Consider the following 15,422-nt stretch of genomic DNA (forward strand, 5'->3'; position numbering starts at 1 on the left):
ATATGTTGTATTTTACACATATGATGGGATCACATCACCTTCATCCTTCTTTTCACCTCAGCTCATCTGGTTTCCTTTTCCAGCTCTGCCACTATTCAGCTGGATAATGTATGACAGCCCAAGTTCATAAATTAAGGAATGGAGGAGGGCAGGATCACTAGCAGTTTAGATTTCTTACCAATACTGAAGTACTCACTTTCTGACATGTTTCTGTGCAAATGTGTGAAACCCATTTACTTGCTTGAGAATGCATGACCAACAAGGATGGCAATATACACTCATCCAAACTTTTTTAGGTATGTTGAGGTAAGAAAGATATAATCCCTTTTGGGGGGCTTCTTGTGCATTGGGAAGCCTTTTCTTTTGTGCTGCATATATTGGAGAGGCTTTTTCAGTTTTAACATGTGGATAGAAAGTGCTGTGCCCCAAGCCTGGGGTTTTTGGTATTTGTTCTTTATGCAGGTCAGAAAGCAGCACTGGTGTTTGCTGAGGTGTCAGGATCCAAGCCAAGCTGAGTGGTGGAGCTGGCCTGCAACTCTGGGGTGCATCTGATGGATATTACCAGATGGAGATCAGATTATATTCTTTATTATTTCGATAATACCTCATGGATAATATCTGATGGATATTTTTATCTGATGGATAATATTGATTATTTGTCATGTGCCTGGTGGGCCCTGAATATTCTCCTTCCATCAACATCCCTGGGACTCTCTGGGGTCTCCCTGAAGCCTGTAGTGTGATTTTCTCTAATTGCTGGGTGCTAACACACCTTCAATGTGAGACTCCAGGGTGGTTCATTGAAACTGGAACATCAAATCAGCCTCTGAAATTAATTTCTTTGCTGGGAAAGACACCAGAAGCTTCATGCCTCTGAGCAACTTGCAGTAGTTCTTGTGAACAGATCTCTCTTTGTGTAGATAAACCCTTAAAAGTGGATATTATTATTATACCATCAAAATTTTGGACAAGTTAATTACTATGGTCAGGAATCATGTGCTGTTTTATTAATCTCGGGCTAATCTTAGAAAGGTTTGGTTTGGAAGGAACCCCAATGACATCTTGTTCCATGTCCCTGCCATGGGCAGGGACACCTATTGGATACAGAAATGCTGTAACTGGAGTGAGAGATTTTGACATCCTAACTGAAATAGAAAAGAAAATGTGCATGTTTAATTTCTTTAAAGTACATGGTGCAGAGTTTACTGTGATAAAACCTTTCCTCTGGGGTGAGGTGTATTTTAAAGGTGCAATACTGTAATTTATCTCTCTATCCAGCACATACTTTTAAAAACCTTTGGTTATAATGGTAGCTATAAAAGTATTCACTTTTTGATAAGGTGTTAGATGTGGAGATTTATTATTCAGCACCTATATTTTTAATCTTTGGTAATAGAGGAAGCTATAAAAATACCAGGTTTTTATTGAAGTGCACTAAAGAAAACATGTGCAGGTGAGGCTGCATTTTTTGCATAACACAATCCAAAGACAAGTGCATGAACAGAGTGATTAAATAATATTGAAAAAAGTAATTCAGTGAAACTAGCAATGCTGTCAGGTTAACTTTGTGTTTGACAGCCTGTGGTAAAAGTTCTGTATCACCATTATGTGAAGGTTCTATTTGTGGCACCAGTGCATATTAATTTCAACAGATAATGGTGGAAAACATCTCTTGAAAGTAGCACTCACTGAGGCAGCTGCCCACTTAGATGATTAATAATTAGAAATACTGCTGGCATTTCTAATGTGGAAAGATTGCTTCCTTCAGGAGAGGAACAGATATTTACCATGGAGTGCTTCAGGTTGTTTCACCATCGGGTCTGGACGTGGGCAGGTCCACCCAGAATCCCAATTACATTATTTGTTATTGTCAGTGGGCACATCAAGATTTGTAGAGGTGTGGAGGGAGCTGGGGGGCTCAGCCTGGAGGTCTGGGGGGACCTGGCTCTGCACAAGTCCCTGACAGCAGGGGCCAGCTGTGCTCAGCTCAGTTCTCTCCATTTGTTGGTTCAGCACATCAACATGGAGTGCAGAGAGTGTGGATCTGGGTGAACGTGTGGCTCATTCTTTGCAGCAAGCTAATTACTGCTTAAAAATTGATGAAATTCTGAGGGCCATAAGGGTTTGCTGAAGTGATCTCTGGAGGCTTTAATTTTTTTCCTTCCCTCTTTTTATTTTTTTGTAGCTCACTGAAAACTGTCTCTGTAGGCTTCTCTCTCTTTTCCTCCCAGCTTACTGAAGTTCTTTTCCTTAATGTTACCTTGGTAAAGACTTTGCTGCTTTAATATATAATTTTCATTGTGACTTTCATTGCTGCAATTAAGTGGCTAATTGAACAGTTTATAATATCTGTTCCTAATTGCTTCTGCAATAGGTTAAGGCATAGAAAATTAACATACAAAATGTTGCCTGTGTTACCTTTTGCTGAAAAAAACCTCAGATATTTTCTTTATTTTTTTTTCTTTATGGGCAAAAAAACCTGCGTAAAATGCTTCAATATTAAACCACCTTTGATATTGAATCTTATATGCCATCTACAGTGTAATATGCCATAGTTTAAAAATGTCCATGAAATGTAAGTGTAGATAGAAAATACATTTGAGATTGAGGTCTAATCTGCAGTAAAATATGTGAGACTGCAGTTAAACATTTCCTGTCTTGCTTGTCTTGCCAAAAAATACAGAGCAGAGCAGCAATTTGGGCTTTCTGGATTGTCTGTTGTAAGAATAGAGCAAAACTAATACAAGCCTCCAGAACACCCTCCAATGGGTTTATAACAGAAGAAATAGAAGTTTAATCTGCCTGTGCTATTTATAGTACAACATGGGCTTTCGAGCAGCTTTTATGCCAAAAAAATAGTAAAGTACAGGTCATATGGGAGGGTGTTCCCAGCTGTTCCTGGACTGTGCCCTGAGTGGAATGGAGAGCAGCACAGTGCAAGAGCAAATCTGACAAAAACTTAGAAAAATGCAAGCTTCTCAAGTCTATCTTCAGAGTTATCATTGTCAAAAAAGACATCCAAGGGCTTAGTGTAGCAATTTCATTATTAGTAAAATAGTAAGGTAATCATCATTTTAGCATATGGATTTTTTTTTTAATAAAGCTACAGCAGAATGAAAAGAGAAGCAGTAATATGAATGCAGCAAAAAAGTTTCTTGGTTGTTATTAAAACTATTTCTTTATAAGTAAATATTGCTGACCAAAAAAAAAGAAAGGGAAAAAAAAAAAAAAAAAGAAATTGTCTGTAATTGTCCATAATACATGAGTAGGGAAACACTGCATCTGGAAAATCTTCATTTTCAGGCAGTTGGGTCTATAAATGTGTTTTCCATATATCTTTCCATTTTCTTGTCATCCCAGTGGTAAAAAACCCCAAATAACTTATTTGACTTGTTGATTACTCGAGCCTGTGCAATACTGCTCTTGAGAAGGAAGATTTCTCACGTTGACCTTTTTCTCCTCTGCGTTTAAACTGTTTTCCTCTCCTTGTTCTTTACTAGTTTTGAAATTTACCTGTTTCCCTTTCCTAAGTCATACTGACTTTTCAAATCTGTTTGATTACAGGCCTAGCTTTGGTCTGGTCCTTTTCCTTGCTGTAAATGTCTTCCATACTGAAAAAAACCCAAATCCTCCTTTGTTTTCAGAGGTTTTTAATTCACTTTATTTCTTGATACACTTTATTTTATTTCTTCCATGCTGAAGGGAGGCATTGAAATTTAATTGCACAGGCAATTATTCTTCACCTTTCTAAAGATGAGTGCTCACCCCGGGAGGTGTCTGTGCTGTGATGGGCAAGGCTGTGTTGCGCTGATGCTGCAGAATGTCTTTGCTCTAGATGTTTATAGTAATATAGTAATAGTCCTAGTAAATATCTGTATTGTGTAAGTGGCTGTGCCCCAGTCCTAGTTGTTCTAAATGAGCCACAGCTGTGAAGTCCTTAATTGAGCAGCAGCTGTGGCTCGTGAAGGCATCCAGGATATAAGGGGGTGGGCTTTCCGGTCAGGGAGAGCCTGGAAGGAGCACTGACTAAGAAGCAGCAACAAGCAGAGGAAGAAGTCTGTGCTGTGAGGAGCTGACCATGAGAAATATCACTGAGAAGGTACAGGACTTTAGAAATATGATTGCAACAGCATGGGACTCTAGAAATATGAAATACAACAAGATAACAACAGATGTTCACATTTCACCGTCTGTCGGATGCCTTTCCTTTTATTGCACAGAAATATCCTGTTAGCCTTCAGTTTACCCAGGTCACCTCTATTGTTTTTTAAATTTTAATTTTACTTTTAGTTTTCCCCATCCCTTTGACTGCAGCGTGGGTTTTTTTGTGTGCAGGGTTCAACAACTTGGAGCGCACGTGCGACAAGGAGTTCATCATCCGCAGGGCCGCCACCAACCGCGTCCTCAACGTGCTGCGCCACTGGGTCTCCAAACATTCACAGGTACCCCCTCCAACTCACAGGGCTCAGCTGCTCACGCTGCTTCTGCCACGGGCAGCCCTGCCCAGCTGCTCTGCCTGGGGTAAACAGCTCCTGTGTTCAGGCACAACTTCATCCGTTTATTTATTTGCGGTGGATTGCGCACGGGAAATCGTGTCGGTGGGTTCGGTTTGTGATGGCAGAGCGGTGTTGGCAGGGGAGGGAGGGCAAGAAACACGAGTGGTTTGTGTAATATCGTAGATAAAATATCCTTTACGTTGTCAGGTGGGGAATGTGCTGGGAGAATTTGACATGGATGCAGAGGAGTACTGAAAATAGGGAAGGGAAGTTCAGGGAAAGGAAAGGAAGGGGAAGGGAAGGAAAGGGAAATGAAAGGGAAAGAAAGGAAGGATGAGCGATTTTTGTACACCCGTGCAGAGGGTGCTTCATGGCACTTACAGACTGCTTTGTCACTTCAGGTTGCTAATAAAGGATACTTAATCTCAAAAGCTAATTGCAGCAATGTCAAACTCTCTTATGTGAAATCAATTCCCTTTTTCCTATATAAAGGGTTTAATTTTCGTAGAGGCTAAGTTTGCTAGAGAATTAACTCACTAAGAGGTGTAAGTGGGAAAATTGGTTTGTTTGAAAAGCTGAACAGCCCAGAAGAGATTACTAAAATCTATCTTGGTATCATGGGAGTGATTAATCATTTCAAGTTACTGGGAGCAGCCTATGTACACCAAGTTTTGACTCCCTGTTAAATTAAAGTCAGAATCAAGCAAATATTGACCTGTAACTGAAGTGCAGCAGACTTTTATTACAGTTTTGTGCTACTCTAGGTGCTTATTGTGTTCCAGTTCATATTACATGTCTTCTATGACTTGAGCTGATCCTCTATGCTAATTAAAATTTATGTGATTGTGGAAATGTGGAAACTTTTATCTATGTTAGGCAATGACTACAAGTCGTTTCACTGAATTCTTTTGCAGTTGCTTTTCATCATGTTTACAATTGGTATTTTAAAAATACCAGTAAAAATATGAAGAGGACAAAAATAATGAGTAGTAGTTCATTGTGCATTTTCAAAGTGGAAGCTGTTACCTGCACTCCCTGGTCTCTCACTGCCATTTATTTCTTCCATGGCAAAGGTGTCAGATTTTAATTCTTTAGTTCTTCTAGTCCATTGTTCTTCCAATATAGCAAATAACCCAAAATGCAAGGGCTTTGGCATGGAAAGTAAGAAATGCTACAGCAGCAGAGCATATAATCAGATTTTTGTGTTGTTTACTTGTGCTGAGACTAGGGAGAGAGAAAGGACAGGCCTGAGCAAACCAGAAAAGACTGACTAGTTGCTGCCAAAAGATATGGGACAGGATTACTTTAAGGAGGACTAGTGAAGAATTACTGTCTGGCCAAACAACATGAAATGTTGGCAGTAAAGATGTGGAGTCCTGGGAGAGCAGTAGCTCCAAGTTTATTTTACAGTAACAACACAAACTGCAGATCCTGAGCCACCAGTGTCTGGTGAGGGAATCCTGATTCAATTTCCAAAATGACAAAGCAATGTAAAGCATTGAAATTCTTTAAGAACAACAGACCTGCCAAAAACTTTTATACCTTTTAAAGTATTTACATTGCTCTCTGGATACTCAGCAACTTTGGCTGAGATATCCTTCATCTTCATGAGCAGCCAAAAGCAGGTTTGAGTCTCAAAAGAAAGGGCAGATTTTATTCTAAAAAAATTTCAAACAACAACAACACAACCCGCCCCCCAAAAACCCCAAAAACAACAACAACAAAAAAAGCCCAAACAAAAACAAGACCAAAGAAAACCCCAAAAACCCAAAACAACAGAAAAAAAAATCCAGCTTACACAATAAGTGAAAATAAGTGGATGTTTGCATGGACAGCATTTAATGTAGAATTCTCTGTGAGCAGAACAGAGAATAATTAAATTTAATGAATCAGCCTATTCAGTGAGGATGGGCTTTCATAAAATGGTTTTGTTATCTTCAAACCATTCTAAACAATTCTTTAAAAAGAATTAATTGCTCTTAAAACATGGGTTATACACTATAAAAGCCTCACATATATTTCAAGTAAATTAACACATGATAGTGCCGGACCTGCAGCCCTTTGTGGAGGGCACAAGGAACTAATGGATGTCCTGAGGAGCTGTCAAGGCAGAGATAAAATTTTGGGAAGAAGCCATCCCCAGGTGAGGTGACACATACTTCCCTGTTTTTACCACCCTGAGCGAGAGCAGCCAAACCTGTGCTGCTCATCATCCAAAACCAGCACAGTGTGAAAGGCAGCTTTAGGTATTCCACATTGTTTTGTTTACATTTCTGTTCTTTTTATTCCATAGCCCTCCTTTTTTATCTGTTTTTTTTTTTTTTTTTTTTTTTTTTTTCATTCAGACACCTGCATGCCAGCAAAAATCTTTCTTTTTGCCCTAAATAACAGCAGAATGCTTGTGGTTACATTCTGGTTTTGAAATGAGACTGAGAGGAGCAGAGCAGGATTCTCCTGTTGCAAACAATGAACACACAAGTGATGAGGCCGAGGATCACAGGGAGCAGAAGCCTTGCTGGGGGCAGAAAGGGCTCACGAGGATAAAACTCCCACTGGCTCCTGCAGATGTGGAAAAATAGGAAGGCAAAAGGGGCCAGGGGCTGAAAGTCTCAGTATGAGACTTTCATTTTCTAAGTGAGGTCTTGCAGCCTTGTTTTATTTAGCAATGCTTCCTTGCTTTTTATCTAAACACTGGTGGTGCAAAGGGAAGCTCCTTCAGCTCCTGTGGCAAGCAGACTGGAGTGGGGCTTGTCCAAGGAGGGACCTTTCACATCTGGCCCCTGCAGTGTCCCCAGCTCTGAGCGAGGGCTTCTTCCCAGGGCCCTCTCTGCAGGTCTCAGCTGCAGCAGCTCTCTCACAGCCTCCTGGCTGCCCAGCAGTGTCCCTGAGTCACTGCCTTGGTGAGCTGGCAGGTGACTGCTGAGGAAGGCAGGAACCTGCCTTGGAATGGAAAATGCAAACCCCCTCCCTCTAAATTATTATGATTTTGAAACTAAGAGACTCTCAGGCAAAGATATGGGAGCAGGAATAACAGTTCTTTACCAGGAAAATGAACAATACAAATGCAATAGCACAAAGCAACCCACAGCCAGAGTGATCACAGCCCCTGCCCCACAGCGCCAGGGCGGTGCCCCAGCCCCATGCCACGGGGGCTCAGCCCTCCTGCAGTGCCAGCTGTGGCTCTGCTGCAGCAGGGATCCTGCACCAGGGGGGAGTTTTCCTCTGCAGCTCCAGGGCTGCTGCAGATGGGCCTGGGCTCCCTCTGGCCGTGCAGGGCAGCAGAAAGCTGCTCCTCTGGCAGGGCAGGGGGCAGAGGCTGCTGGGCTGTCCCAAAGCTCAGATTGGATCCAGGCAGGAATGCTTGGCTCCTCCCCTGGGCGGGGCATCTCCCCATGGGATGCTGGGATTGGATCAGCCCTGCAGGGACACTCCCTGGCCATGGACAGAAGGTGATTAATGATGAATGGGCCGTGGACAGAAGGTGATTAATGATGAATGGGCCATGGACAGAAGGTGATTAATGATGAATGGGCCGTGGACAGAAGGTGATTAATGATGAATGGGCCATGGACAGCAGAGAGCTCCTGGAGGGAGGATTGGCTGTGGGAGAGATAAAGAGAACTGCCCCATGGACAGCAGAGAACTGCCCCAGCTCTGGCAGGTGGGAATGGAACACACACATATCTTACAACCCAGGGCAGTTACAGAGTGACCACAATGCCTGGGAAGAGGACCATGGCTCATATTTGGGAATACAGGTCATGATGTGTGCCTGATGCCTGCCCAGCCCCAGTGCAGCCTGTGCTCTTGGCCATCCCCACGGAGCTGTGGTGAGTTTCCAGCAGAAGCATTGCCACTGGGAGCTCCTGACAGCACCTGAGCAATGGGGACAACTCCTGGAGACAGAGCGCTGTCTCTGAAAACATGATTGCAGTCAGTAAAAAATAGTGTTGGCTCACATGAATTGGCCGATTCGCTTTCTTTCCATTTTGTTGGAATAAAAAAGTAGATAGAAAATCCATTATATGAGCCCCACTTACCTCATATTAAATGTATAAAATAATGAATAAGATATTTGGTGAGTTTATGCTAGGTTAATTGTAGAAATATTAACAAACTGCATTTCAGCCACACTAAGCAAGACACACTATATTTTGACTACACTTCAAATGGACCCCAAGCGGCCTTGAAACAGCTTTTTTCTTGAAGTAAGCCAGATTTATCTCAAGCTCAGGGATGGTTTTCCTGAAAGCAAGTTATAACTGCATTTATCTCTGCTTTCCACCTGTGCCGGTGTTTTGTTGCACGTGAATTTACACAGATTTTGCTCAACACAATTGTGTGTGGTAGGTGAAGTGTGTTTTTATGCTTCAAAATGAAATACTGCAGTGGAGGACTGCAGCAGTGAGTAACTTCACTGAGCTCTGATGGTGTTTGATCTCCTGTGCACAAGATTAAGACTCACTCATCTGCTGCAACTGGAGTAATTACCTGCTTTCTTTTTGGCATGAGGACAGTTACAGGAAAATTGTAAGGCAATCCCCATCTACTTAAAAATATTACAATTTCCTTTCGAAAAGTCATCCAGTTGATCTCTCTCCCCTCCTGCCTCTTTCTTCCCTCCCTCCTGTTCTTTTGTAGTTCTTCTCACTGGCCTACTCAAATATAAATCATGTTTACTGTTTTAGCTCGATTTTACCTGTCTGGATTATTCAGTGTTCCCCACATTGTTTAGGTGCAGAATGTTTCCTCTCACTCAAGAACACTTAAAGAAAAGGGAGAGGGAAAGCTTGTGGGGTGTTACTGAGCTCATGTCAAATCTTGAAAATATATTCTCTGTGTAAACCACCTACAGTAAATCTACTGGTTTCAGTTTTAAAATGCATCTTAGCATGTTTTTTTTTCCCCTTGCTTTCTTCTGCCTCTCCTGCCCTCTCTTTTCTTCTGGCCAATGATTTGAAATCTGAGTAATACCCACAAATCTTTAGGCTACTGTAGGCTCTAAAATATATTAGAGGTATGTGACCCTCTAATAGAGAACCAAACCACTGTCAGATTGAAATCTGCTGCTGGGAAATTGAAGGATTCCTGTCTGACCAACTGTATTCCTTCTCTGATACATAAATTAGAACTAGAAGTCAAAAAAGTGGTGTAAAATTATGTAAAATTAGATGCATACACATGTATCTAAGGCCATAAATAGCTACCTGCCTGTGGATCTAACTGTCCTATAGTATAAACAGATAAATATTCATGTGTGACACCCATAATACAGCAAGAGATAATCTGCATGTATTTAGAGTTATTTATTTATTTTTAAATTATACTTAAAATTGGTTGCTAAGTGTTTTGGTGTTTGTATCATTCTTATGATACAAAACTTTCAACCTTTCTCCACAAAAGTTAAGTGCATGTACATGTTTAAATGCAATACTTTCCCTGTTATTTTTTAAATATATATGCCTCATTGCACTGGAATCTCAGTTTCATTTAAATAATGGCCTTCACTAGAGGAAGAGATTAGCTCTTAATTTTTCTTCTGATTCCCACCTTTATTCATAGGGTTTTTTTCTCCCTCATCACACTATGAGAAACAGATTACATTACTTTAATAAAGCAAACCATAAATTTGAGTTTCCCCAGCAATTCCAGCACAACTATCTTATGGACATTACTCAGTAAAGCAAGTTTTAATGATAATGACCAAGTTATTAATTCTTGTAAGAATTAGCAGGTAACCATGCAAAAACTGGAAATGCTTTGGTTTGGCTGAATCTGAATAGGCGAGGTTCTCTGATCCTATTTGCAAATGAAAAAACTTTTTAAATTCTGGACTTTTTTGGTCATGGGTGTGTTTTCAATAAAACAAGTCATCCTGAGAGAAGATGTCTTGTAATGAAAAGAATTAACCAGTTGTGGTGTGAAAGCTGTGCTTGGAGATGAAATGCTGGCCAGGATGATGTGATCTGCCCGAGGGTTTTACCCAGCAGGGCTGAGTGAGGATGGGGGATCACCTCCTGGGTGATATTTGGGATTCTGCCCATTTGGGATATTTCTGTAGCACAGGCTGCAGAGATACCACTCTTTCACACAGTGTCTGCCTCTGAGGTACATGAAAAACTCATTATTTACGCTGCTTGCTTAGGCTTGTGCAGACTCAAGGTTTCTCCTTTCACTAAGTTTTGATAGTTTTATATTTCAGATTATTTTCTTTTTGAAACCACTGGAGTGCACAGTACTGTCATGTAGTTTAGTTACATTCCTTGTGTTTTCTCTAATTAGTCTCATTTCTGTGCCCCAAATATGCGAAAAGGCTCTCTTGTGTTTCCTTGCAAACAGCTAAAACAGCTCCTAAGGGAGGCATTTCAGAGCATGGCTATACAAAATGTGCTTTAGAAAACAGAGTGCAGTGCCCTGCAATAATTCTCTCTTGGCTTTGAGCTGAGTGTTTGATACCCCAGCTTCCTGTTGTCCAACACCCTCAAATATGGGTGAATATCTCCAGAAAAAATAAGACACAGATATTAATCAGTTCCAGAGTATTAATTAGCGGAGGCCCAGGTGAGGAGGCTCTGGAGGAGTGAGGAGGAGGTGCTGTAATAGGAGGGAAATGCCCAGAGCAGGTGATGTCTGAGTGCTGTTAGGATAATTAACCCACAAACAGCAGAGGTTTATGTCCAAAAAGGAGACACAGGAGTCCTTTGACTTTATTCCAATAAAGGCAGAGGCCATGGGGCATCCCCTGGGGTCTCTCACATTTTTGGAGGACTCAGCCTCCTTTGTGTCCCAATTTCCCAGCCACATTTCCCTTCTCTCTTTCCCCATTTCTGAGGCACTTGAGAGGTTCAGACTTCCCACAACACCTGATCCCAAAGATTCCCCTCTAATGCACAACCCTCCCTTTTCATTTTTAATTCTTATGGAATTTAGGGGCTTTTCTTCCCCATTGTTTCTTTCACCTTCCAATGTCTAATTTAATTTCTCAGCCAACCTAAAGTTTATTTGTAAAGGCAAATCTCTTTTTCCATTCGTCAATCAGTGGAATCCTTCCCATGGTTTCTTTTCTCTCTCAGTGCTGGTTTTATCTACCAGCAGACCCACAGCTTGTTTGTAAAAGCAAATCTGCTGTTCTTCTCAGCTCTGACACTGGAGCAATAACCTTTCTCAGAAGTGCTGTGAGCGTGGCTGTGGCACGTCCTGTGATGAGCACTCATTCCTCTTCTGCTCTGAACTGTTGCCTCCCATTTCCAAATGAGGCTCCACCTCAGGTTTTAGCTTTTCTATTTTTCAGGTTCTGTGCTGCTTTAGTGTGTGGGTCTGGGCTCCATATCAGGGGATGGTGAGCTCTGTGCACAGAGCAGGGAGACAAAACAATTCCTACTCCAGCTGGGGAACAAATGATCCAAATCTCAGCCCAAAAGCACAAACAATGTGGAATAAAGAGAAAAAAACAAGCAGGGTGGGACTGCCTGGGCTAAAGATGGAATGGGACAATGAACTGCAAGGTGCAAATGGAGCAGAACTGATCCCAGGGAGAGACCCTGTGCCCGGCTGTGCATTTTGGGGCCATTTTGGGTTCATTTTGTGACCATTTTGGTTCATTTTGGGTGCAGCCCTGGCTGGGCTCTGGTGCTGCCCAAGGTGCATCCATGGAGGAGATCCTTTTAATAAATCCCTGCTCTATTCTGGAACTCCATCCAGCCTCTGTTCCAGGGCAGCCTGAGCAAGGCATCACACCTGTCTTGGTGGCTGTGGGAGTGCTCTGGTGCTCACCTGAGCTGTGTTCACCTGAGCTGTGCTCACCTGGGCTGGCTCTGCTGCTCCCTGAGGCCCACATCTCCAGAGCCCCTCACCACAGGAGGGGCTGTGGGGATTTTTTGGGAGTAAAACACCATGCTCTTGTGCCAAGGTGCCAAATCTTGGCCATTTTCAGTAACTTTGTGCCTCCCGTTGCCATGGAAATGAGAGGGAGCTCTGCACACACGTGGTCGTGCTTGCAGGCAGCTGTGGGTTATCAGGGAGCAGCTGTGGGTTATCAGGGAGCATCTGTGGTGCACCAGGCAGCTCAAGGGTCGGGGTTTGCTTTCCTATCAAAATGCTGTAGAACAGCTGAACACAAGAGTTTTGGGAGTCTGCCCCAAGAGTTGCCCGTAACTTCCCATCTCAAAGCTTGTACATTCTGTATCTGCAGATTGTCTAATACTGTCTGATTTCTCCAAATTCAGATAAGTGATCTTATCAGATGGGATAAGAGATCAGATAAGATCTGATCAGGTTGAGATCAGGTTGCTGCATGTCCCTGAATCTCAGGCCTGTATCAGGTATCAGCCTGCCCCAGAGATCATTAAAACGCCAAGGTTCTTCAGTGCAGGGACAGATTATTTAGTGAATTTATTGGTTTGAGGACTCCACAAAAAGCAGACTTTCCAAGAGGGTGGGAAGGAGGCAGGAAACACCAGAGGGGAGGGAGATGAACAGAGAACCTCGAGGCAGCAGTGAGAGGAAGGGTCCTGCCCTGCTGGGCAGTGCTGCCAGAACTGCAGTTAAACACAGAGAGGATGTTGTGGGTCTTGGCCAGATAATTCAGAAAAGGAAGGTTCCCTGACCATCCTGTCTCCGCACAGAAGGCAAAGCTCAAAAAGGAGAAAAATTTATGCCTTTGGGAGATCCTACTTTTGTGGCCAGTTTGCTCATGTACCACAGCTTTCTCTAAATATTTTCAAATGCAATAGTAAAACAAAAATAAAAACAAACAAAAAAATTCAAACCTAATCGAAAAAGAAAAGGCAAACCCATTACAACATAATTTTTCAGTTGTTTGTTCAATGCCGCTAAGACGAAAGGTAGTAAAACGTTTTTTCATTTTCAGGATTTTGAGCTGAACAATGAGCTGAAAATGAATGTGTTAAATTTGCTGGAGGAAGTTTTGAGAGACCCTGACCTTCTGCCACAAGAAAGGAAAGCCACTGCAAACATACTGAGGTAAATGCATTTCTAATTATTTTACATATTAACTGTAGCACAGAGGGAGACATACTGTGTATCATAGAATTCACAGGGCTGGGTTTCCCTCCAGAGTATTTAATTTTGAAGGATTGCTAAGTGTTTTGTGAGCCATGAAGCAGAACCTGTTTTGAGTTTCATTCATAAAAATACCTGTATTGGAGAGCTTTGCTGCAGGACAGCTGGCAGCCTTGAGTTCAGCCCTCAAGTATGAGTGAAAACAGCTCTGTCTGCAAAGCGTGAATATTTTACAGCCACTGGTTTCAAGTCCATTGTTCTGCAATCCCGTGGAGCAGTAAACTAGTAAAGATTAAGCAAATTAGGTTGCTTAATAATAATAAAAAATAAATTATTTATTTATGATTAAATAAATAAATTAGTTGAAACATCTGTAGACTAAGGAGTGATTAAAATAAAACATCATGAAAAACACAGATAAATCTACAGTATGCTTTATTAACATTTATCTAAGTATTCTGCAGGTAAACCAATAAGTGTGCAATGAATAGAGTATGACTGAGTTTTCTAAGACCACTCGACAGGTTTCCAACAGATATATGAAAAAAAAGGTCTGAAAAAATCACTTGTGAGGACAAATATCAAACAGAAGATAAAAAACACAGATAAGTTCTTACTAAAGCCACGTTTCTTCTTACATAAACAAAAATAATCCTCCTTTTAATAATACTGTGTGTGCTGCTATTCCAAGTAAAAACATTGTTTTAAGTTTCTTTGGAAGAGACAGCAAGTCAAAAGAGCAAGAAGGATGAGGATGATGTGGGCTTTGATAATGTGTGTGACAGCAAAGTCTACTCACAGTGGGTAAAATTACCCTAAAATTTTCAGCTTCTTAAGGAAATGTTTTAAAACAAGCCCGGTCTGCTCCTGAGAGAGTAATGGATTTATAGGCCTTTACCATACAACAATTTCTTCTACCAAGTTTCAAATGAGCCAACTTCCACTAGAAGTTGCATCAAAAAATGAACCTTTGTATATTTATCTGTAAACAATGAATTGTCTCCATTTGCATCCTTTTACTGCTGTTATAGGAAATGGTTTTTATTGTTTGTCCTCTCTCCCCTCCTAGAACTGATTACTGCATACCTGAGCATGGTGTCTGATACACCAGTGAATACAGTTCATCAGATACTTCCATTTTTACAAATTTTTCAAAAATTCAGACTGAAATTTTGACCATTCTCTAAATTATGGGTTTTTTTTGCAAAGCAAAAAAAAAAAAGGAAAAAGTTTTTTCTTTTAGCCTTGGCTAAAAACCCCTTTATTGCTTTTCAAGGCTGGCAGTGCTGCTGAACAGACATAGATGCTGGACAGCCTGATGTGAACTATTTCAATCCTGCTTCTATGTGAATTAAATTTCAATACAATTTCTCACCCTTTCACTGGAAGGGGGAGGTGTTCAGATCACCCCTGGGAAATGTCTGGTAATTAAGAGTGATTTCCAGAGTTTAACAAAACACTGTAATTGCTGCTGGAGACACAGGCTCTCAGCAAGGCTATACAGCTAACTGAGTAATCAGTTATAGGATATAAAGAATAATTTTACAGGCTATAAGGATATAATAATCCTTATAGGATATAGGGAATAATCAGCAGCTGTTTGTGTGTAACTTTATCTGTGATACGGACACAGGAGTGCACGTTCCTTTGCTCTTCCACAGTCCTTAATTTTTATTGCACATTCTTCAAATAGAAATATTGATAAGCTTTGAAAATAAGCTTTATTCGTGGTGGGAGCAGGGACCTGCTGTCTCTGTTGAGACTGAGCACTCAGTCCTGGGGCATCCAAGGGTCCCTCTGCTCCTCAGCCTGGTGGTGGACTCAGAGGCAGGGCCAGCTGCTCTTTGGCAATTCAACTTTGCAATGATCAGGTTATGAAATGGGGGAATAGGGGGCTCAGCTTTC

At 41.5% G+C, this 15,422-nt stretch overlaps 1 protein-coding gene across 1 annotated transcript in view; it reads left to right on the plus strand.

The window, feature by feature from the left end:
* RASGRF2 (Ras protein specific guanine nucleotide releasing factor 2) overlaps positions 1-15,422 on the plus strand; it is a 122,335-nt gene that overhangs the window by 91,293 nt on the left and 15,620 nt on the right. Inside the window, exons 18-19 of the mRNA XM_059492233.1 lie at positions 4,336-4,442; positions 13,366-13,478. Coding sequence (XP_059348216.1) covers positions 4,336-4,442; positions 13,366-13,478 — 220 coding nt within the window. The remainder of the gene's footprint in view (positions 1-4,335; positions 4,443-13,365; positions 13,479-15,422) is intronic.

This window comes from Ammospiza nelsoni, chromosome Z, assembly GCF_027579445.1.
Source record: "Ammospiza nelsoni isolate bAmmNel1 chromosome Z, bAmmNel1.pri, whole genome shotgun sequence".
NCBI classification, from domain to species: Eukaryota; Metazoa; Chordata; class Aves; order Passeriformes; family Passerellidae; genus Ammospiza; species Ammospiza nelsoni.